Here is a 24505-nt window from a genome sequence, read left to right on the forward strand (position 1 = left end):
AAAATGTATTACTTTTACATTTGTAAAAGCCCCCCTCCCTTTTTTGATGCTACGGCTACTTATTTACGAAAAAAAAATAATGATTCAACTATTTAATCATCTAAAAACTTTTGTTTATGATTTTTGTATGTTTTACGTAACATTACTGCATAATTTCCAACCCCTGAACGGCTTGAAGTGATTAAATTAATCGATTAATCTAGTAAAAAAATGAGAAAAAATGTTTGTATTAACCTATTAACGAAAAAAATGTCTAATTGCTTAGCTATTTTCTAAAAATTTTAAGCAAATATTCACGTTTTCTTTTTCTTTTACTTTTTTTAATGAAAAGCGGAAGATATTAATGAAAACAAATAATAAAAACTTCTTTCATTTTTATATGTTGAAACTTGTATACTTTTACTTCATAGACGCTTATTTACGAAACATTAGGTCTTATTTCAAGGTTTATATCTGTTTATTTATTTATTTATTTATTATTATTCTTTTTTTTTTTTTTTGTGTGTGTTTCAAGGGTTTCAAATTTTTATTGCATTTCGTAAACATGACAAACAAATCAAGCCTTATGGGATTAGCTTCACAGATCAACTTTCAGCCTGAATTCAGAAAAAAATAAAGATATCTTCTACAATTTATTTGTTTTCGTCTTTTAAAGAAATTATCTTTCAATAATAGTTTCAATTTAATGAGAATACTTGGCTTAGGGGAAAAACAAGATATTCATTTATTTAAAGACTGGTTAAAATTATCCTTGGACGCAAATCTACAAAACTCTGCAAAATGAGCCAAATCTTTGCAGAAAATGAGCGATGAATACATGCATTTAATTTTATTACTGGCTGCGTCACCCGGCTTTACACGGTCAAGGACTATCTTCGAAGATAAAAGTTTTGTCATTAGACGCGTGTTCGTCAAACACGCTGAAAAAAAAGTGAAATAAAATAACAATCTGAAATTTTTCGACAGATTGCGGGAAAATAACAAAAAAAAAAAAAAAAAAAATCCTGTTTACATGCATCAAAACAAAAGCCTTGTTTTTCTTTCGAAAACCCCCTTACTTTCCTTCTCGGGCGTCCAAGTACCTCCCCGCCAAATTTGGTGGACATCCGACGTAAATTGTGGATTTGAAGGGAACATACACACATACATACATAATATATACAATAGACACATATTTATTCATTCTCTGTTTTATTCATATAGATTAGATTAACTGTGCTTTGCGAATTCCCAGTGCGCACTGCAAACACTTTAGGACTCTTTAAATTCATAGAGCTGTTCTAGTTACCTAAATGTGCACTAAAACGTGTTTTGAACTTCTATGTTTGAAAAGAAAGTGTACTGAAATATGGTCCGAATATGTTGCAAAAGTGTAACAAATATGTCCTACTCAGGATATATGTTAAATTTTAACTTGGGTCACATTCAAGATCATATTGATGTTACATTTGAGAACAGATTTGAAACGTATCTGGGCACGTGGTAAATCATATGTACATTTTTTTTAAAATTATGATGCTTAGCAACTAATATATAAGGCATACTATATTGTACTATATAAGGAGTGATGGTGAAAAAAATGCCCTCAGATGGGTTCTCAAATTTGATATTCATCTCAAAATTCTAAATAAAGAATGTTAAAGAATGGTGCCTTAAAGTGCTGTAAAAATGGAGACAAGTGTTCGCGTCCAAAATCTGTTGAAGAAACTCAAGACTACGGATTCAAAGTAAAAATGTCTGACTCCGGGATTTCTCCTCCTTTATTCCAAAATTAATCGATCTCCGCAAGTGAGAGAATATGGGGCGAAGTGATGCAGACTTTTCACTGTTGGGCAAAATATTTTAACAACCATTTTAGAGATCGACTGAGCTTGTTTATGAGGGGAATCGTCTTCAGCTCGGTAACGGCTCGTCCAGATTAACTACGCTCTTGGTGGAAGCGGATATTACGGCTCCCAATGGTAGCAAATAGGCACTGGATAGCTACAGCTGCGCAAGGGAGGTGGTTTTTATTTGCTATTCTCTTTCAGCTTTGACCATGGTTGGTTCAATGCTTCTGGAGCTTTTTTTTTTTTTTTTGTAAATCAGGAAGGTTCTAATAGATTGCAATGATTTGCCTAATTTTTCTTGAAGGTTACCCAGACATGATTAGTTTAAACAAGGGATGTTTCTCAATTCTTCAGGAAGTTTCAAGGGCAATTTAAGATAAGTTACTGACTTTAAGCGGAAAACGTTCCTATTTTTTGCGAGATATGTTACTGCCAGAAATTGGGCTCATCAGCTGCCTATTATTTTCCAGGAACGTTTCTGAATTGTTTTTATAGTGAAAAAATACCCAACTATATTCCGAATCTGTTTCAAAGGTATGCCGCTCAGAATATTTCAGTGACACGCGGTCCAACCAAGCAGAGCTTGAGCACTCCAAAAATAAATTTTCATGTCTCATTTGTATGTTCATCATTGACAGGAAGTATGAATTATTAGTTTTTTCTTTTTTCTTTCACTGAAAATAAGTTTTGAAAAAACATCTAGTATAGGGAAGTTGCAACCTATTAAATGTTCATATTTTGGCTATTGGATATTGTTAATTGACCCTCAAAACTAAAAAATTCACTATCGCCGAATTTTAAAACACCGTGGTTGATTTTTAATGAATTTTTAAAAATCCACGCGCAAAAGTGCGCGCTTCTGAAACGTCACGAGCCTACGACACAGGGCGCGAATGGGCAGCCTTCCGCCGAAGATCCCTTGTTTTCGCTAGGAACATTTTGAGCGAGCTGATATTTTAATTTTTTAGAAATTCAATAATCCTTTTGAACACACTATGGAGGCCGGATTCGTTAAAGCACAATCTAAATAATCTTCCTCAAGTAACACCATGAGATATTCGAATATTTTCGAGAGGATGAGATGTTTAATGTTCCAGAAACACGAGGAATTAAATGCGAGGAGAAAGCCTTTCACGTTTCGTCTTCGACGTCGAGCTGTGACCTTCGTTTCTCCCCTATCGGAAGAGGGGATGACGTCACTTCCTATGCCATTTGACGTCACAAGAGCTTGAACTTTAAAAATTAATTTAAAAAAACTACTTATCGTATCGCAAAAATTTTTTCACCTATGATGTTCATACATGTTACTCTATCATATAAAAATAAAATTGAAAAATCGAAAACTTCCCTATTAGCTCTAATGCCAATTTCCCGGAAAAACGTATCCCCAGGCCAGGAAAGTTAAATCCACCCTGCAGCCCATGCACGGCAAGAAATGAAGGGTTGTTGCTATGATAACACCGTGACGTCGTCGCTCCTATCCAATGATAAGAGACCGCAGTTAGCGATTCTTCAGATTCGAAAACAAGCAAGCAGTTCCCCGCATTGGGAAGCAGGATTGCCAGATTGGCTTGTTTTGAGCCAAATTCGAGTAATTTGGCCCTTTTTGAAAGTGGCTGGTTTGAAAAAAATCGTTCATCTTCTAGGCTTCATTTTATTATATAATTTTTTTTTTTAGATTTTTTTTTTTTTTTTTGTATTTCGATTAATTTTAAACAACCTTAAATAAAAGATAAAGTTTTTTTAGACTAAGATTTGTTTTAAGTTGTTCCTACTTTTTAAAAAAATTTATTCGGTCATTTTTAATCGTGCTTTAGCTTTACTGTTGTCATTTTGATGACGAATGTTTTTGTTTTCACGATGGTAATAGGCGATGGCTCTTGGTAGGTGTTGCATTTATTATTCCAAGATTTTCGAGCTGTTCTCTATCGTAGAATGCTATATTGCTATATATTTGCTTATTTGCTTATAAAAACTCTAAACTTGGTGGTATTTTATTAGTATTTTATAATGCTGTATATTTTTGGTCCCAGTTTCAGTCATTATTTGTTTTCATAAAGCGTTGCTAACATGCATTTCTAATGTATTTTTGCAAAAAAAATTTTTGTATTACATATTTGTTTTTGCTGCATAAAAAATGTTCTATTCAACATGAGAGTAACTAGAATTAACTAAGAAAACACAGATATACTGCAAACAAATATTATAAATGAAAAGAATTAATAAGAAGAAGAATTGGATATTCAGCTGCTTGAGCACGTTCTTGCTCCACCGCACGTACCTGGGATATTTTGTGAACTTTAAGCTTAAGAACATGTTTGAAAACGAATTGGGTGCTCCTTTGACAACATATTTGGGACAAAATTGGACTCACTTGTAAAAGTAATGTTTTCTTCAACTGCTAGTTAATAGAACCTCTCAATACAATACTACCAAAACTTTTGAATGCGACGAATGGTAGTGCGGTCGGTTCTGCGAACGCTACCAAAGTGGCTGGCTGCCCAATGAACGGTGGTGGTTTTCAACTGCGTCACAAGATTGCTGCAAAGGTGACAGCACAAACATCAGGTATAACCAAGCGAGTAACCTATTAGTTCGGTAAAAATTGTGCTAAAAGGAGGGATATGTGTGCTGACTAAATAAGAGTTCAGAAAAGTGTACACAAAAGTGCTAAGTTGTTCCGGAAAGGTTGTTTCACAGTGTGTCCGTGTTTGAAAAAAAAATCTTCAAAAAGAGTCTGAATATTTGCAGCTTATAAGTGATTGAAATAATCATTAAAATCACAATATAGCGATTATATTGAGCGGTATTGTAAAAGGAGTTTTTTAGTTCATAAAATAACTGTTCGACTTCTAGTTTAACTTTCTGGAACTAGTTGAAAAACGAAGAAAATAGATAACAAGACAATAGTCTGCTCCGAGGCTAGAAGATAAATGAAGAAATTCATCTTTTCCTTGTTCGATTTCGGGTTTTTGTCTGTCGACAACAAAGGGGCGGGATTTAGGACACTGAATTCAAAGATATTTTTGAAGCAAAGGAGGATAAACTGGATGTCAAAACTTAGTTTTGAATTCAAAAATATTTCTATTGCAGAATAATGATGAGTGATATTTAAGTTATATAAAATTATTATTTTTACGGATTTTTTGCTTTGTTGGAATATTTTTGTCCCGTGTTTCATTTCCTGACTACAAGATAGTTTCTAGGTAAAAAAGAAAATAGGTAGATATAATAATAACGATGAAAGTAATAGTGCTATTGCAGTAATGCACTGTAAATTCCAGGTACACATAGGAAGCACGTTTGGGACACTTTAATTCAGAAAAGAAAATTTCAGTTGCCTTAATATGCACTAAAATTATTTCCGTTAAAAAGAAAGTATACTGAAATGTATTCCGATTCCGTTCTGAATGGGTCTCGCTCATGATATTCGTTAACTGTGAATTCGAAAATACCTTTGAGAACAGATTAAGGGCACATTTGAAAAGAGATTAGGAGCACATTTGAGAACAGATTGGAAACCAGTTATGCACCTTTTTAAGACTATCGCTTTTTCTAAGTGTCAATACATATTCAGCAGCTTTATTTAGTACCAGTCGGTAGGATCTCTCAATGTGATGCCAGTGGATACCTTGTTACAATAAATCGCTGTTGACTGGCGCCGCCATTACAAAAGACTGGCATCCCTGGTGGAGGACAGAGCAATTTACAGTTCGGCGAGAAAATCAATAGAAATGAATATAATGCCCTTACTTAATGAAAAGTGGATATGGCGAATGTTTGTAAAATTATCAGAGATGCTGTTTGTAACCAGAAATGTTTGTAAAATTATCAGAGATGCAGTTTGTTACAAGAAATGTTAGTAAAATTGTCAGGGATGCAGTTTGTAACTAGAAAGGTTAGTAAAATTATCAGAGATGGTGTTATATGCAATGCATCAGACAAACTTTTTAATCTTTAATCTATTTACCATTAAAACAATAATAAGTCGTTATGGTAAAAATGCTACAACTACTTTTTTTTAAATTAAAATACTGGGTATTTATCAAATCTTGCACTGCATAAAGGAAATTCATTTTAAAAACATATATATATATATATATATATATATATATATATATATATATATATATATATATATATATATATATATATATATATATATATATATATATATATATATATATATATATATTTGGCAATATGTGCTAAAAGCAAAGGGTCTGAGGGGTTGTCATTCAAAATCCCCCTAAGCAAATGTGTCAAAAAACAAATTTTTATGCATATGTTCTTTTCTGCCTTACTATTATGCATACTTCTTTGTATTTAAAACTAGGTAACTAATTAATGATTGTTTATTTTGCAGGTAAACGTTGACTGGGAACTTAGCGAGACCTTATGTGACTTTTACATTGCCTTGGATGTTACGTGCAGTACAGCTTCTATATTTAATTTAGTTGCAATAAGCATTGACAGGTACGGACAAAACTTAAAGATTTACATTTGCATAAATAACGCCTTTACTTCTTTTATAAATTTTGTTAAATACTCTGTGTTTGATTTAGTTGCAATAAGCACTGAAAAGTAACAACTGAAACTTTGTTATTAATATTGAGATCAAAAATGCATGTACTCGTATAGGTATATTTTAAATTAAAACGAGTTGATGTGTGTATCACATGACTTCCTTTTACTCCAATTTAATATCATTTCTCCGTTACTGGCAATTTTAATGTGATCCTATAGTTTACTCTCTAAATAGCACCAAAGTGACCAGTGAGTTTACATCGCAATTAACAATGATTTGGCCCCAAAAGGGGCAAAAGACCACCTCTAGAAACACCCAAATGCAACCAAAAGGGGAGGTGCAGAACTAGACCCCACTAGGAGTCTACTTACCAAATTTCAACTTTTTAGGACATACCATTCTTCAGTTATGCGACATAAATACGCACATAAGCACATACGTATATACAGACGTCAGGAGAAAACTCGTTGAAATTAACTCGGTAATCGTCAAAATGGATATTTCGCGTGTCTAAACGTTCTTAGGCACTTATCCACGTGTGGTCGAGTCGGGGAAAAAAAAAAAAAAACCTCAACATTCATTTGGGGGTGAGTAAATTGGAAATTGAGGTCGATTTTTGAGTGAAATTTTTTTCGTGAATACAATGCTTCCTTTTTTGTAAAAAGAAGTAAAAATATATTTATTCTGTATTTAATGAGGTTGCATGACAATGTACGGTAGGGGAAAAAAAACGTTCGAAAATGCTCCTGAGACCATTCCTACTTATTCTTTCGCAAAATGACACGCGAAAATTAAATTTAACTACTGCTTTCCCCATTAATCTCCACTTGTAAAGGGGTGATTCCCCTTATTACTTTTCAGCTTCTACAGTCTCATGGCCATTTTCCCCATAGAGGGGATGGTAGCATTGCATTAGCTGTTAATATTTTTCTAAAGGGATAGTTTACGCCAAAGGTAAAAAGTTCAAGAATGTGAATCATTTTAGTAAGAAGAGAGGTTTAAGGGTTTTTTTTTTTTATCCTAAGATATTTTTAAAAAATGATCAAAAATAAACTTTTTCCCGGGTTTTTTTTTATTTATTTATTTTTTTTTTGTAATGTTTGCACTTACCTTTTCGGTGTTAAACTGAGTGTCAGTATCCCTCATATACTGTCGTGGGCAGGTGAAGAGCAGTTACTGCAATTTTTTTTTTTTTTTTTTTGACATTTTGTCATCTATTGCACGTTAGTTTTTGTACAAGCTTACTTATTTGGTTTCTACTAAAAAGAAAAACACGAAAAAAAAACAAAAAACAAAAAAAAAAACGTCTAATTCCAACATATCCCAATTGTTGTTGTTGTCCTGCGCCAGCTAATGTGCAATTAGGGGTGTGCTGCTTCAATTTTCCAACTGTACGTTATTTGGAGCGAAGTCCGACTTCAACAGTACACTCATGCCGTAAGGACCCGTTTGTATGGTAGGCAACCACTCACAGCATAACTACACATTCACACACGAAAATGACTAGGACAGGAAAGAGAAAGTAAATCTATGCCCGAGCCAAGACTTGAACCAGGGAGAGAGTCATCGCAGTCAGACTCCTCTGATAACTAATCAAAACGCATTTAAGAAGATACTGCCGGTTACCTGCCCACGGCAGTATAAGCCCCAATTTATTAAAAAGCTTTCCAACTTTTTTTTTTTTTTTTTTTGAATTTTTAATGGGTTAAATAACACGCTTCAAACGAGTCGCAATGCGGATGTTCAGCAAAGATCCCTCCCTTATTAGTTATATTTCTTTAAATTCCATTTACATATATAATCAAAACTAAGAATTTTATTAAGTTAGCTTATAATACAACATTACTCTTTTTAATCAGTCATGGGGATGTGCCGCAACTTTTGTTTATCACATCTAATTAATCTCGCCCAATCAGAAGCTGCAATTAGCTGGATATAGATAAATAGGTAAATAAAAAGATACGGTCAGATTTTAATAGTATAAACCTTTTACTTTATGAGTTCTAATACTTTTGTTTCTGCTTCATTAAAAATTACTCAAGGGTTTAAAGAATTTTTGGAAGTGGAAATGTTTTTCTAATTTGTCTATTTAGTGGAAAAGAGAAAAAAGCTTCAAATTAAAGAATGGAAAAGGTTCAAGCCATAAAATTTGTCGTTTGAGGAAAAAAAAAAGAAAAAGAAAACACTGAGAAACAAATGTTTACCAAAATTGTGCTTTGCAGTAAACAGCTAACCACTATAGTTGATAATGTTATTAACAAAATATTTCGTAATTTATTTTCTTTTCTTTCACAGGTATATCGCAGTTACGCAACCCATCAAATATTCCAAGCACAAGAACAACAAGCGCGTCTTCCTCACCATTGTCATCGTCTGGTTAGTGTCTGCGGCGATTGGTTCACCAATCGTTCTAGGTCTAAACACTTCACCAGAGCGCATTCCGAACCTCTGCGTCTTCTACAACTCAGACTTCATCATTTGTTCTTCATTAAGTTCATTCTACATACCATGTATAGTCATGATATACCTGTATTATAAAATCTTCAGAGCCATTCATGAGAGAGCAAAGAAAGCCCTTGGTCAAAAAGCAGCAGCCAGAACAAAAAATCAAACCGAAAAGAATCTTGTAATAGAGAATAAGTCGAAGAAAGACCATACAGAAAATTCAAGTAAGTACAATTTATATCTTGAGCTTAAGAGTTTTGCATTCATGATGATTAAAAACTAGAAAGTCGCACGTCAAGATATGACGAGTGAAAATTGTTTCAATATTTGAACGAAGCAATTGCCTGTTTGGTGATATTTTGATAGTTGACAATTTAACCCTAACCCCAGTGGATTAACCCTAAACTCCAGTAGATATCGTTCATTGTTGACCACTTTTTCGTTTCTTCACTCCACTGAAATGACACAGTCTTACCTTACCAGTAAAACAGTTAAGGTACCAGATCCAGTTCAGCCACGTTAAAATATCTCAATATAAATAATCCTGACTCTACAGAATAAACTCTACAAAATAATCCTGTACATCAAACATTACCAAAAAATGTTATTAAATTATCATGCCGTGGCGCGAATTTCATTGTTGATGACGTCAGGAGCGTTACTCATCATTCGCTATTATATATATTAGGATACTGAAGTAACTACCTGTCGCAGCTCTTAGCCGGTATTTTTAGTCTGATTATTTCAAGTGTTGTGTCCATAGAAATAACGACCTCGTAATAAATATGTAGTTTCTTTAAAGTTACACAAAACAAATAACAACCAGAAACGGATAAAGAAATTTATGTAACTAAATATTTCATGTTTTTTTTTTCTTATTTTACATTTATTAATTTTGGAGTAAAATTTAATCTTGATATATTTAGCTTACTCCAATAAATAGATGAAAGAAGCATCAACATATTGAAAATATATATCAAAACAAAAGAAAAATAAATAAATAACTTTATTAAGATCGAAAAACCAAAATCGTAAATAGGGAATTGTTTGTGTGTCACGCCAAAAAACTCTTCTAACGGATTCATCCGTTCGTAATCTTCAATAACTGAGGTGGAGAATATCGGCATCCAACTCAGTTTTTGACTCTTCCAGACAGTCTATAACAAGGACGAAACTGCAGACTCTGTATGACATAAATATATCGTAAAATGGGGTTACTTGGACCTGAAATTTCATACTTTTTGTGAGTTTTACACTGAATGTTTTGTTAAACCCATAATGTGAATTGATAACCTTGTTTTTACCACTTTTCAAATGTTCTGTTACCACCTTAAGTCTTTTTTAAACAACAATTTTAAATCTTTATGTTTTTTTTAAATATTTAAAAAATTGGGTTCAAGTAGCCCCACGCTGGGGCTACTTGATCCCACTCAGCAAATCCATTTGAAAAAGCTGTAAAACAGGTGGTGCTATCAAGAAAGACCAATGATTTGAAAAATAAACTCAAAACGTACATTCTAGTGAGCAAATTGTTTATATAAATTGCAAATTATTTATATTAATTTATATAAAACAACGTATACATAAAAACATATTTTTAGTCATACTTAATTTCTCAAATAGAAACATAATCTAACTACAGCTAAAACCAATTGAAATGCTCGTTATTTAAACATTAGAAAGAAAGAAAACCCACAATTTTATGGTTTGGGTAGATTTTTTCCCCTGATAGGATTATTTAATACCTGCTCTTCCTCGCTACTAAGTGCTACAGGATGCCCCCCCCCCCAGGCTTGTTTTGTCTTTTAATTTCCATTTTAGAGTTGATGTACTAAAGTCAAAATGGGCTGATTCCACTCTCTAAGACAATTCCCCGGAATTATTTGAATTTGAACACAATTGTAATTTTTCCTCGAAATAATCCGCATTATTTCCTACTTTAAAGGGTTCTCTTTTACTTTCACAACCTTTTTATCCCCAGATCTGCAAATAACGGGTATAAATAGTAACTAACCTCTTTATTTTAAAAGATTACAAACCTTATTTAACATAATTTAGTGACGAAATGTGGTTTAAGGCTGTTTGAACACTGAGTTACATAGGAGCAGGATGGATTTTAAACACTTTTTTCTGATGGGTTCAAGTAGCCCCTGGAGGCTCAAGTAGCCCCATTTTACGGTATTACATGCATACAAGTAATACATTTATGTCATCAGGTATATGAATACGTGTATGATATACGTGTCGGCATATTACATGTATTCTTGATTACATGTATAACATAAGGGAGGTAAATTGCTGCTTATTATTACACATTATTGAACCCAATTGGGGATGCTTTTGGAATTTTTTTTCAAGCTTTGTATGTCTATAGAAAAATTTACGTTCCAAAAATGGAAGCTCGTCAGGACCGCGGAGAGCCAAGACGAGTCTCTTGTCAGTTATGTTATGTCATCTGGTCCCCTCCCGCCTCCAAAGAAAAGAAAAAAAAAAGAAAAAAGGAAGAAAGGGGGGAAAATAAAAGATAAAAAAAATGAAGGAGGGGGGCAATCAATACTGCTTACTAGAAAACAATCAACTCTACTTATAGTGCCACATTAGTAAATACCAAAAGAGTAAATTTAACTTAATTTTTACGTTATCTCTTATTCGGAGTCCTCCCCCTTTTTCTTTCTTTTTTTCTTCCTTTTTTATCTTTCTTTGTTTTTTGCGTCAATGTCGCCGCCGCCCTCTCTCCCCAAGGCCTGGCTCCTAGTTTCCGACTAGGCTGACATGGCGTCTTGTCGGGCCTGAAGCTCGTTGCAAGAAAAAAAAATCAAATAATTTTAATACACATTATTGCTGACAGAGCTACGTAGTAGTTTGCAATATCTAATTTTCCTGACTGGCTGCTCACTTATTTTGTTCTCGAAACCAATCGAACGTTAGATACTTCCAGCAGAATCTGACAGGTTCAAGTTGGAACAAGTTTTTCGTGTGCTTTTTTTCTGTTGAATCAAGGCTTTTTTTCATGTAATGAATCAACCAGGGCTACTTAGTCTGTTTTAAATTGTAAATTTTTAAATTTTGTTTTTTATAGTGAATTCAGATTAAATTATCATAAAAATGATGTTTCTGAGTTTGCATTTTGGAGAACGAAACATTCCTATAAGCATACAAAGTTGACAAATTTCCAAAAGTGTCCTCCATTTTGGCCATTACACCATTGTACATTTACATATGTAGAAGTGATAATACGGTATAAAACTGTAGTGAATTAGTTCTCAAATCTCCATTCTTGGTACAGGGTGTCCAGGAAAAGACTCCATGATTTCAAAATGAAATGTCTCAAAAACAAAGGCAGATGTAGGAATAAAATAAGCGGTATGATTATTGAAAAACCCATAAAAATCATGCACAGAAACTTGAAAATTAGTAACACAAATTGCCAACAGGAGCGCTGCACGCTGTAATTGCAATAGAAATCCCCATAAATAGTGCTGCGAAGGGGTTAGGCTCTTCAGCAGTTGTTTTGCCTCTGAGAAGTACTTACGTTTACGCTAGAAATTATCGTCCAACTCCTTTGCAGCATTATTTATAGGGAATTCTATTGCAATTACAGTCTGCAGCCCCCCCGTTGGCAATTTTTGTTATTAATTTTCAAGTTTCTGTACATGATTTTTATGGGTTTCACAATAAACGTACCTTTTATTTTGTTCCAATATCGGCCTTTATTTTATGGATATTTAATTTTGAAATCAGGAAATCCTTTTCTGGACACCCTGTATCCCCTCTTCTATATTTCTGAAGCCTATAATTATAGTTTAACATTCATTACTTTTAATATGATTCCGAACTATGTTCCAAAAATCGAACTAAAGTTAAGATATTATCTTATGTATGAATAATCCATACAATAATCTACACAAGTGTAAATACATGCATGTAAAAACGTGCTAAAAACAGTTGTTTCATGTGGTACTAAAAAAACAAATTAAACATTTGGATTACTAGGGATTGATTTTTTCTTTTCTTTGTTTGATACAGATTCGAAAGAGGATACAAATCAGGTCACTACTTACGGTAACAGATTGACTCCATTGGTAGAAACAGACGAAGCCAGTCAAATGTACGATGAAGACGACGAAGAGTCTCCTCCAATGGACAAAGACGAGTGCCAAGTTATAAGTAACATTACGGTATCCAGTTTTGAGAACGTGGGACCCAACGCATTTAGAGAAACAGAGTTTAATAATCCCCACGTACAAACTGAGAAGACCTCGCTGCCTTTGTTCAAAGTGAATGGTTCTGCCGTGGCAGATAAAGCGAGTTTTAATAATTCCGTAGCCGGGTGTGCCATAAGTCAATGTAATACAAAGAGAAATCTTTTGAAAATCGTAAAGCCTCAAAAAACCAAGAAAAAGAAAAGGGAAAAAAACGCTGCCAGGAGGGAAAGAAAAGCTACAAAAACTTTAGCTATTGTTTTAGGTAAGTCTTATATCGGTATTGTGGATAATATTCCAAAAGGTTTGCTTACTGAAAAATGCCAGCTAATGTTAATCTGCAACAATGTTCATTGAAATTACATACAGTCGTTCCGGTCAACTTTTTCCCACAATTTTTATATTTTTTGCTTGCCCATTACATAACTAGTTAGTTTTATTGCATTTGCTAGCATGAAAATGAAACACCTCTCCCCCTAGTATTGTCTAGTTGCTTAAACTTAAGAAATCATATTTTGATGTCCTTTTAAAGTGAATTAGCAGGCGGGTTCAGGGCAATCCTGTAGCTTTAAAAACGTTAACTAATAAAATACAAGGACCCCAAATGTACAGATTTAAAACCAGCAACCGTTTGCACCAATACCTGCAGTTGAAACCTGAATTTCTATACTGCTGGAGTAAGACTTTAAGTTTAACGAGACTATTTACGTAAAAAATTAAAAAAAAAAAAAAAAAAACTTGTGATTTTAAGTTTATCGTTTTCAAACACGAAAAAATACAATGACATTCGATGTGGTACAGTCATAGAAAAAAAACGAAACAATCGATCGTGTTCAAAGGCTATTGACACTAGAGACACGTGTTAGGTGTTATTGTTTCAGGAATAAAACGTTCGACATAATTATGTTAAAAAATTGTTGTTAAGGGGTAGTCTTCATATTCAAAACGAGCATCAACTTCAAATTTTTCAATGATAACCCCCTTTTTTCATCACATACAAAGTTTTGTTTAAATCGATCCGCCGTTAGAATTGAGTTTTGAAAAATTCCTCTCGTAATGTTAAAACCTTATATTGATATTTTTACACATAACACAAAAACTAGATTAGGCACGGCAAAGATTGTTTTTTACATTAAAATATAAATGGATCCAATAATAAAAACATCATTTACAACACCTAAAATGTAGTTTTTTTTTATGAATTATTTTAATATTTTCTGAAAAAAATATGATCTGAAACCATATTAAATTTTAACAGAAAAACGATCTAGAAGCGCTTATATGTGGAAATCCAAAATTTGAGCTCAAAATATTCAGTAGTTTTCGCGCTATGCTTAAAAATTCACTTTTTTCCACTTTAGGGGACCGTTTACTTTTTTAAAACAGAAATTATAAAAATTGGTTTCTTCGTAAAAAAAATTATTGAACAAAATAAGCAAACCAACTATTACGTGGTTTTTCTGCATTAGAGTTACGTCTATAAATTTTTTAAATGCATAAATTTATTCGCTGTCTCTGCAGAAGAACAACACAAAATTGCAACCGTAAGTTTTTTGTTGATATCGTTCAAACGTCAATGTGTAAATAATGCGAAACACTACTTCATTGTCTAAAAAAAGAATATTTCATAGAACTTTCAAAATTAAAAACTGCACTTTAAATACTTCTCTTATTTTTTTATTTTTTTTTTTCTTTCTGCGTTTAGCCACTGCCTTTTGTAAAACAATAACTCAAAAAAAAAAAAAAAAATTAACATGCACAACTTTTTCACAGAAACAAGCAATAAAACCTTGCTAGTCATGTTGCAATAGATAGTGTAGAATTACTGGCTCTTCCCGGTGAGAATTTGCTAAAAGAAAAAATTATTGCCTTGTCTAAATTGGGAATAAGTGTGTAGAAATAGCCAACAGTGTGAAGTTTGGCCTTTAACAGTATCCAGATGGGTCAGTAGGTAATATTGCTCTTAGATAAGTTTACTGGTTTTCAGAATTTTTTTTTTTTTTTTTTTTTGTAAAGTGTTTGAATATTTTTCAATGTGTTAAGATCTAGAAGAGGAAATGTCAGTCGCAGTAGTGGGCCGCGTGCTTTCAGCCGTATTCTGCACGAAAGTAGTAGTTCCTAATTGTGAACTTTTTTTTTTTTTTTTGACTTCGTCAAAGATTTAATTGTCCGTGCATTTCATATTAAAATTTATTCTCGCCAGACAAAGACAAAACTTTGAATTACTTTCATCTTTTTTGAATAACATGGAAAAATATCGACAAAGAAAGAAAGTTATAATAAAATATTGTTATCAACTACTGGATGCCTATCTTATATTAAATGCATGTTTTTCAGAATCCAATATCTGAATATTCGGCTCCAACTTTATGACACCTGGAACTAATTCTATTTTTTTTATCTTTCCTCTATTCTTTAATACACAACGGGTCACAATGAGGCCCAAGTCTTCATTGCTATGTAATTGCGGGTTTGGTTACCCCATTCGATGGCTACTGTGAGTCCTAATAATAGCCACACCAGTCTTGAACTAGGTTTAATCGAACAATGAAGCAGGTGTCATGTGATTGAAGCTGAGAGTGCCTAAAAACTGGTGGATGAAGCAAATTTATCTCACCAGTGAGATGCCGTAAACATACAGCAGATTTCTATTGTGCGAAATCCGCATAGCCTCTGGACAGATTAACCCGTCTGGCGGGTATGCTTCGTGTAGTATTGCTTTAGGTGCACAAGCCTAATTTCTGGTACTATAGAAAATGTTCATTTGTAAGTATATAGCGCGCGAAACAAAATCAAATATTGCTAAGCTTTGTTTGCAAGTGAAAAGTTACAAAATCGGAGAAATTACAAGAAGTCTGATTTCGGTTCACCTCGGTTTAAGCTGAAATAACTTTTGTCTTTTTAAATTACGGGTTGGAACATCTCGAATCTCGTTGCTGGAAACAGCGTTGGGAAATTACTTTCCTAAATTATTTTTAAGAGCCATTACATGTTTAACTAAAGCCGCCGATTGTGTTATGCTGTTTTAATAATGCCACGCATTATGATCTTTCGCATCAAATTTGGATTTGAAACAAATTCTCCTTTTTTAATTACAAAAAAGTCGCTAGAAAAATTACTGTGTTTGTCCACTGTGTTAATTCAAATAACCAAATTCTTTCCAAATAAAGTTCGAGTATGAACGGTTTGCTCATTAACGGGTAGTTATATTCTTCTGTTTCTGTTTTATTTTTTAGATTGATACTTCGTTCATTTTATGTATTTAAAGCAAATTTTCACGGAATAAAAGAACCTTGCTTCTTTCGAGTCTCCAATCAATTTAATGTTGCGTCTTCCAACGTTGTGAGGTACATTTTTTATATTCTCGTATGCGATGGCCCAAACTTCTGCCAATGTTCTGCGAAATTAAAAACGCGGAATTTCATTTTACATCAAAGACCTTCTATTCATTCCAAAATAAACCTGTAACATAAGTGCAATACATTTATCAAACGTATTTACAACAGGAATCTAGGTATAAGGTTAGATACATGGAATACACCGCCAGCTCAGTCATTTCCAGCCGAGGACTGCAGTTTCGTGCTTATTAGCACTCATCAGCCCGGCATAGGAAAGTGACTGAGCTGGAGATGGAAAACCTCATAAGGAAGCCAAGAGTGCGAAACAAACTGGTAGCCAATACAGGATTGGCAGACCAGACGAGTGACCGAAGCAATGGTTCGGTTCAACTCGAAGATTGAACGCGAGGCAAGGTATATTCAGTAAATTACCGCCCATTAGCCAGGGCTAAAGCAGAAATACATGGAATACACCGCCAGCTCAGTCATTTCCAGCCGAGGACTGCAGTTTCGTGCTTATTAGCACTCATCAGCCCGGCATAGGAAAGTGACTGAGCTGGAGATGGAAAACCTCATAAGGAAGCCAAGAGTGCGAAACAAACTGGTAGCCAATACAGGATTGGCAGACCAGACGAGTAACCGAAGCAATGGTTCGGTTCAACTCGAAGATTGAACGCGAGGCAAGGTATATTCAGTAAATTACCGCCCATTAGCCAGGGCTAAAGCAGAAATACATGGAATACACCGCCAGCTCAGTCATTTCCAGCCGAATTGGCTACCAGTTTGTTTCGCACTCTTGGCTTCCTTATGAGGTTTTCCATCTCCAGCTCAGTCACTTTCCTATGCCGGGCTGATGAGTGCTAATAAGCACGAAACTGCAGTCCTCGGCTGGAAATGACTGAGCTGGCGGTGTATTCCATGTATTTCTGCTTTAGCCCTGGCTAATGGGCGGTAATTCACTGAATATACCTTGCCTCGCGTTCAATCTTCGAGTTGAACCGAACCATTGCTTCGGTCACTCGTCTGGTCTGCCAATCCTGTATTGGCTACCAGTTTGTTTCGCACTCTTGGCTTCCTTATGAGGTTTTCCATCTCCAGCACAGTCACTTTCCTATGCCGGGCTGATGAGTGCTAATAAGCACGAAACTGCAGTCCTCGGCTGGAAATGACTGAGCTGGCGGTGTATTCCATGTATTTCTGCTTTAGCCCTGGCTAATGGGCGGTAATTTACTGAATATACCTTGCCTCGCGTTCAATCTTCGAGTTGAACCGAACCATTGCTTCGGTCACTCGTCTGGTCTGCCAATCCTGTATTGGCTACCAGTTTGTTTCGCACTCTTGGCTTCCTTATGAGGTTTTCCATCTCCAGCTCAGTCACTTTCCTATGCCGGGCTGATGAGTGCTAATAAGCACGAAACTGCAGTCCTCGGCTGGAAATGACTGAGCTGGCGGTGTATTCCATGTATTTCTGCTTTAGCCCTGGCTAATGGGCGGTAATTTACTGAATATAAGGTTGGATATTTACATTTCTATGAGGCTAATTTGCTGAATGATTATATAAGCAATCCAATAGGTTCATATTAGAAAAGGCAACGAGTTCCATTACTTTTAATTTGTCATTGTTCGATTTATTAAACAACGATCTATACGATGGACCAGTCAAACCCATCCGTCTTATTTTTCCTTTTTTTTTTCAAAAAAAAAAAAAAAAAAAAAAGTTTTCGACCGTAAATCGCTTTTTGGCGCAACATTATCGGCCAAGAAGTATCGAATTACGGAAAAAAAAAGAGAACTTTAAAAAATCATGAATTGAGCTGGATAATCTCGATCTTTATGTTTGTTTACTACCGTTACTTGATAAGCAGTGACCTTGAAAGAAGCGTTTTCAATGTGGAGACGGTCCCTAAAACGTTTTTCGTTAATAACTCCTTTTCTACTGCACGGAATGCAGTGAAATTTCGTATCCTGACTGTATTTTGCTGTCTTAACATAATTATGTAGCCAAAAAAAGGTGGTTTCCCATTTGAAAATCAAGAGGATGCTAATTTTGCTTTGTATATGGTCCCTTATCAAAATTTTACCTACGTAGTTTTAAAGAAGACTTTAAACCAAGTCGGATGACATTTTCTTTTCTTTCTAGCATGTATAATGGCGGAATAATTAAAAGTGTCTGGTTCTTTTTTCTATGACTGTACCAGTTTTTCATTAAAAAAAATATAAATGAAAAGAAAGCTGCTTTAAAGTCTTGAAGTGTTTATTAAAAGTTGAATCTGAATGTAATTTTAGAGTAACTGTCAGTTTATGTTAATAATTTAATATATTTTATTAACAGGGTAACTAGTTAAATCTAACTAAAATTTAAAAAAAAAAATGAGCAGATCAAAATTAGAAATGCTCCTATAAATATTAAATTTCACTCTGACAAGATATTTTCCCCTTTTGCAGTATATCTCGTAACTGCTCTAAAGTAACACTTTTAAATCAAATACTATGTTTAAATTGAATGATTAATCTGAGAATAAATATGATTGCAAGAAGCAGTAACATAAAGTATAAATATTAAAGTGCAATAATAAAATATGCTGTTAGAATAGCATAAAGGGATCAAATTTACCGGCACAAAATGAATGAAATCAAAATCGGAATTTTTAGTTAAACGAAAGCCTATATTACCTACGAAGGATGATCTTTTTCCTGCGGACAAACTGAAATATGATAAAATAAACTTTGGCAGAAAATCCAAATTACGAGTTGTACTGTAGTAAAATAAAGAGGTATGTATGGATATGAAACGGGAAAAGTGTTATCTATTCCCTGATCAATAAAACTAATCATTCCCGCCCCGTGCGATAACGAAATACTGAAAACTAAACCTAATTTGGACAGAAATGTGTTAAATTTTTGTTATATTTAGAATTTATCACTGAAAATCAAATAATTTCCAGATTTAAACTAGTTACAGCGTTGGAGTTGTGCTTTATGAGGAAATATATAATTCCAGCCTAAGTAAAAATTCAACGTACCAGATGCTCACAGAATATCTGATTTAGATAACAATTGAACTGAAGTTGAATCAGATTTGTGCTGCTATCTATTATAAGTACTAACCAGACTACTAAATAGAGAGATTTGATTTATATTTTATGCCGGTAATGCAGCGGTAAGTATTGAATCAGTGTCACATTTACTGTCTTTTTAAACTAAAATCTAAAAACGCTTTTAGTCACACAAAAGCTGGAATTTTTTTCAAGTTGAAACGACTCATCGGATAATTATTATTTTATAATGAGTAATTCTGCTTCTTTTTTTGTAATATAATGATTTTTTTCTTACAGTAGTTATTCACTCCCAACTACGAACATGTTTTAAAATGAATGGTAGGTAATCAACAACGTTTTGCCGCACAAAATTCTGATAATTTTGTACGTGAAAACACTGTTGCCATTTACTTTTCCGCACAAAGGTATTTATTTATTACGTGTTAATGATACCCGCACGGCTCTGCCCATGGTAGAAAATTAAAAGGACATTTGCTTCACCATCCATTATTTACAAATAATGGATGATGAATTTTTCGCCAATTTGCTGTGTTAATTTGCTCGCCCATGTTATGTTAGCTTCCTCGTTCATGTTATGGTAATTTGCTTCTCCACGTTATGATAATTTCCTCGGTAAAATATTCTCAAAATTGGAATAGAAAAAGAACAAAATCAATTTTTGAAAAATCGCTTCGAAGTGCTCACTCCTATGCTACGAACTAATTTTGTGTCAAATTTCATGAAAATTGGCCGAACGGTCTAGGCTCTGTGCGCGTAACAGAGATCCAGAGAGACAGAGATACAGACTTTCAGCTTTATTATTAGTAAAGATTTGAATAGTTTTTAATTGAAGGGGTAATTTCCCTTGTTTTTATGCACTATTATTAACTTTATATTATGATATTTTAAAAGTATCTAACCTTACTGTAATTGTTTAATTAGACATTTAAAAATAAAATCTACACTTATAAAGATTTAAACATTGACTTTTTTGGTTCACAAAATAAAATTTTCACCATTAATTAAATAAAATTAAAGTCAAAGTTTTTTCATTTGTAGTAATTAGCAAGCAATTAAAGTGGAGTAAAGATACATGAAAAGCTTTTTTTTCTAAATTTAATTTGATATGGCATGGTAAAATTAAAAAAAAATTCAATTAAGGAAGGGCTAAAATATTTTTATTCCATGTTTCCATCTTTTTTGTAACGTTGTATTTTTAATGCAGATAAGTTTTATTTTTGTTTAAAATGTTTGACAGAGACATCACGCTTGCTGACAACAACGTGAAGAACGTGATTTCCTGAGAACTTTTAATGAACATGGTAAAGTAAATCTCTTTTATTCAGAAGATAATTTATTATTTTTTTCAGGTGTCTTCCTCATATGTTGGGTACCATTTTTCACGTGCAATGTCTTGGATGCCATCTGCATTAAGCTACAGAATAACGAATGCCGCCCAGGAGTCACCACATTCCTCTTGACCACGTGGTTGGGTTACATCAACAGCTGTGTGAACCCAGTCATTTACACCATTTTTAACATGGAGTTCCGTAAGGCGTTTAAGAAACTCTTGCTTGGATCGTGCAATTGAGTAACAATGATTCGTGTATTCACAACATATTGCCTTTTTAAAAAGCTTTATTGGATGTTACGAAGAAACCACTTTGCAACTGGAGCTTAATAGAATATTCGTTTTTAGCCAAATAGGGTTATGGGACCAGTAACAGACAGGGGTCCAGTGAAAGGCAGTCGTAAGTTTGGGTTTAAAAAATACGAATTTTAGGCGGGTAAAACTGATGTTGCTGCGACCTATGAATACAAGCCAACTATCCAGTACTATGAGAGAGAATTTCATGAGCCAGTTGGTATTTACGAGGGAGTGGTGGAAGTAGTAGATTAGATAAGTTATTTACGAAACGACTACCGCAAGTTGAACATTTAATTAAATAGCAAATCAAAGAAACGAGTTGTAAAACTTTAATTATCAATTTCTCATTTTGAGCTCTACTGTAGATACCACGTTTGAGTTTATCACGGTAGAGTTATACTCCTTCGTCTTATTTTAGTGATAAGGGAAGCTGCTGTACCCACGGACAAAATTTACTTTTCAATTTTTGCTGGTCTCTGGGAATGGATAATCGATCGGAAAAAAATTCTGCCAAAATCTACAACTTATCATCTAATTTGGCAATTTTTGTCAGGTGAAAATCTCAAAGCTTTCAACCTCAAAAATTTTTCTAAAAATCCATCTTTTTTGTCCGTTGGTACAACAACCCGTTCACCCCGCGGAAGGTGCCTTTGTACGCAGGGACATATAAAAAAATAATATATAAATAGGTCTGAGGAACTCAATTATACTCAATACATTTTCATAAGCAATTTTATATTGAAATACTTTAAACATCCATTGAAAATAACATTAACTAAAATCTCCAACAGAAATTAATCTTTGAAAATTAACCCCTTTTCCTGTTTTTTTCCCTTTTTTTAATTTTCATTAATCATTAACATCAGTGAACTCTTTAAAAAAGTTATTAGTCCTAAGAGAGTTAATGACGTTATGAATAATCAAAATGTTTTTAAAGAAAAAAATAACTAGATTCATGATAGTATGGCTCTCTATGTATCTACATAACAACTTCAATTTATATGCAAATTAAAACCTTTTACCAAAATTAACCCACCACAAAAACTCAGTTTAGATTAAACAAGCAAAAATCTAGAAAAGTTGACTTCAAATGAAAACAGGTGGGATTGACGGCCTGTAGATCCTACAACAGGTAGGGGTTACTTCAACACCAGTACAATATCTATACCTTCAAGCCCTACTTCAAATTCATCATCATTGTTGAAAGTAAATTTCAGACGTTGATGACAAGGCACTATTTTGAGGTACTTCACATTGTAAAAAGACTCATGTGTGACCCAACGAGACTAAAAATTGCTGTCCGTAGGTACACATGATTGTGTGTCCTTGTGTACAAAGGTATGCCATTTTGGTTTAGCAAGGCAGTCACAAGACCACAGTTTTACAACATTAAAAATCAGAAACAAAATCTTTAAACTATAGGGAATCATGATACCTACAACAAAAAATAAATAATACACTACACGACGGACGAAAAAAAAAAAAAAAGAAATTGCTCAGTTTTTTTTTTTACTTAGACCCTACCAAAACCAAAAAAAAAAAAAAAGTGATAGAATCTTAAGTGTTCGTTTAATGGCGTTGAAACTTCTTGGGGTACTGGAGAGGGCTGTGACACACACGTTGCACCCCATAAAGATTTCTCTCGACGATATCCGGAATTTCCCCACCAACGTCCGTAGGTACAACTGTCCGTGGGTACAGCATTTTCCCCTACAAAAGCGCATTTTGTACTGAAGTACATGATTTAATACGGTTTGAGTATGTTTTTTTTTTCCCAATAACTTGCATACACACAACGATTTACAAATTGGTCCAGTATATGAAGTCAATTGGGGTATTTAAAACTCTTTCACTTCTACGTCCTACATAGCCGCTCATATTTGGGAAGCGGCTGCATTTTATCTTGCTACGGTCGCTTTGGGATGGCGAAAGTCAAGCGGAATAACTTCATATTGTAGGTACATTGCGCGCTTTTGGTCCATATGGGCAACCGAATCAAAGTAAACTGATTAACATTTTAAAAGCAAATCAGTAAGTATGTTGTGACATTCAACGCAAAATATACATTGTACAAAAGATCTTATTCCATTGAATTACAGTAATTTTTTATGCAGAATTTAATTGTGTAATAGAATTCATGAAATAAAATTTTTATATTTTTAAATTGAATCGTCTAAAACATGGTAACTGTTTGATATTTTAAAAAATAGCATGTCAATCAGTTACCATGCTTTTATCGATTCCTGTTAAATCATCCCTACTGTTTTTCAGGTTTTCCATCTTACCATTTAAATCAGCTTAACAATTATAATAATCCAGGGGGAAATATCTGCTGTAGAATATACATTTTTCACTCGAAAGTCGAGTCTTCGAAGTCACGAAAAACTTACAGTTTTGCTTTAAAAATGCCAGTTTGCTCATTATATATTTGTGTTAAATATCACAAATACTTACTGTTTCGCTTCAAAAATGCAAGTTTGTGCAAAATGTATTTTGCGTTGAATGTCACACAATACCTAAAGTTTTGCTTTAAAAATGCCAGTTAGTTTTTTATGGAATGACCTTTAACTAAAACCAAGGCGGCGAGAGAAAAGGCGGGCCCCTTGCCAATAATGTCGCCGGGCCCCTCCCGCCCCCTGTTCCGAAAAAAAAAGGGAAAAAAGAAGAGAAAAAGGGGAAATAAAAGAGGGGGTAGAAAAAAATCAACTTTATTTTAAGTGCCGCAACAGTAAATACCAAAAGAGGAAATTTTACTTAATCTCTACGTTTTTCCCCTTTTTTCTTTCTTCCTTTCTTTTTCTTTCTTTCTTTTTTTTATTTCCTTCTTTTCTTTATTTTTTTTTGTGTCAATGTTGCCCCCTCTCCCAAGGCCCGGGACACTAGTTTCCGACTAGGCTGACATGGCCTCTCGTCGGGCCTGACTAAAACATAAAACAACGATTTCGTCAAAAGGTGAACTGGCCATTATTCCGTAGACTCTTCATGCTTCAATAATTTTACCACTTAACAATAATTAACATGATAATTCAGAACGTATATCGGTGATCCAGTGATGTGCAAAGTGGTTTCTAAGTGAAGAAATAAGCAACTGTTAAGGTAAAAAAAGTAAAGAAGTGTTAAACGAAGTCGAAGGGTGAAGATTCGGATTTTACATGAAAACCATTTTTTCAGAACTTAAAGATCTTACTGTCAAAATATTAAATGTGCAATTACAAAGTATACTGAAAGCATTTAATATTCATTCCGATGTAATAACTGTAAAAATGTTAATATTTCCATATCATATAACTATGTATTTTCAATAAAATGCTGTTGCCAACGATAGCGACGGTTCTGTATTTAATGATTGTATATGTATACATAAAATGTGAGTTTATTTTCATGTGTTATTTATATCTATATTTATGTCTCTAAATGTATTATAAATTATGGAAATTACATTATTGTATTTGTATGAAATACATCAATAAATATAAA

The 24505-nt window shown here is 33.8% G+C and overlaps 1 protein-coding gene across 1 annotated transcript in view; it reads left to right on the plus strand.

Moving 5' to 3' along the window:
• LOC129228503 (dopamine D2-like receptor) overlaps positions 1 to 20971 on the plus strand; it is a 105614-nt gene extending 84643 nt beyond the window's left edge. Inside the window, exons 2-5 of the mRNA XM_054863182.1 lie at positions 6196 to 6305; positions 8653 to 9026; positions 12829 to 13269; positions 20751 to 20971. Of these exons, the coding sequence (XP_054719157.1) occupies positions 6196 to 6305; positions 8653 to 9026; positions 12829 to 13269; positions 20751 to 20971 (1146 nt within the window). The remainder of the gene's footprint in view (positions 1 to 6195; positions 6306 to 8652; positions 9027 to 12828; positions 13270 to 20750) is intronic.
• Positions 20972 to 24505: the final 3534 nt, after the last annotated feature.

This window comes from Uloborus diversus, chromosome 8, assembly GCF_026930045.1.
Source record: "Uloborus diversus isolate 005 chromosome 8, Udiv.v.3.1, whole genome shotgun sequence".
NCBI classification, from domain to species: domain Eukaryota; kingdom Metazoa; phylum Arthropoda; class Arachnida; order Araneae; family Uloboridae; genus Uloborus; species Uloborus diversus.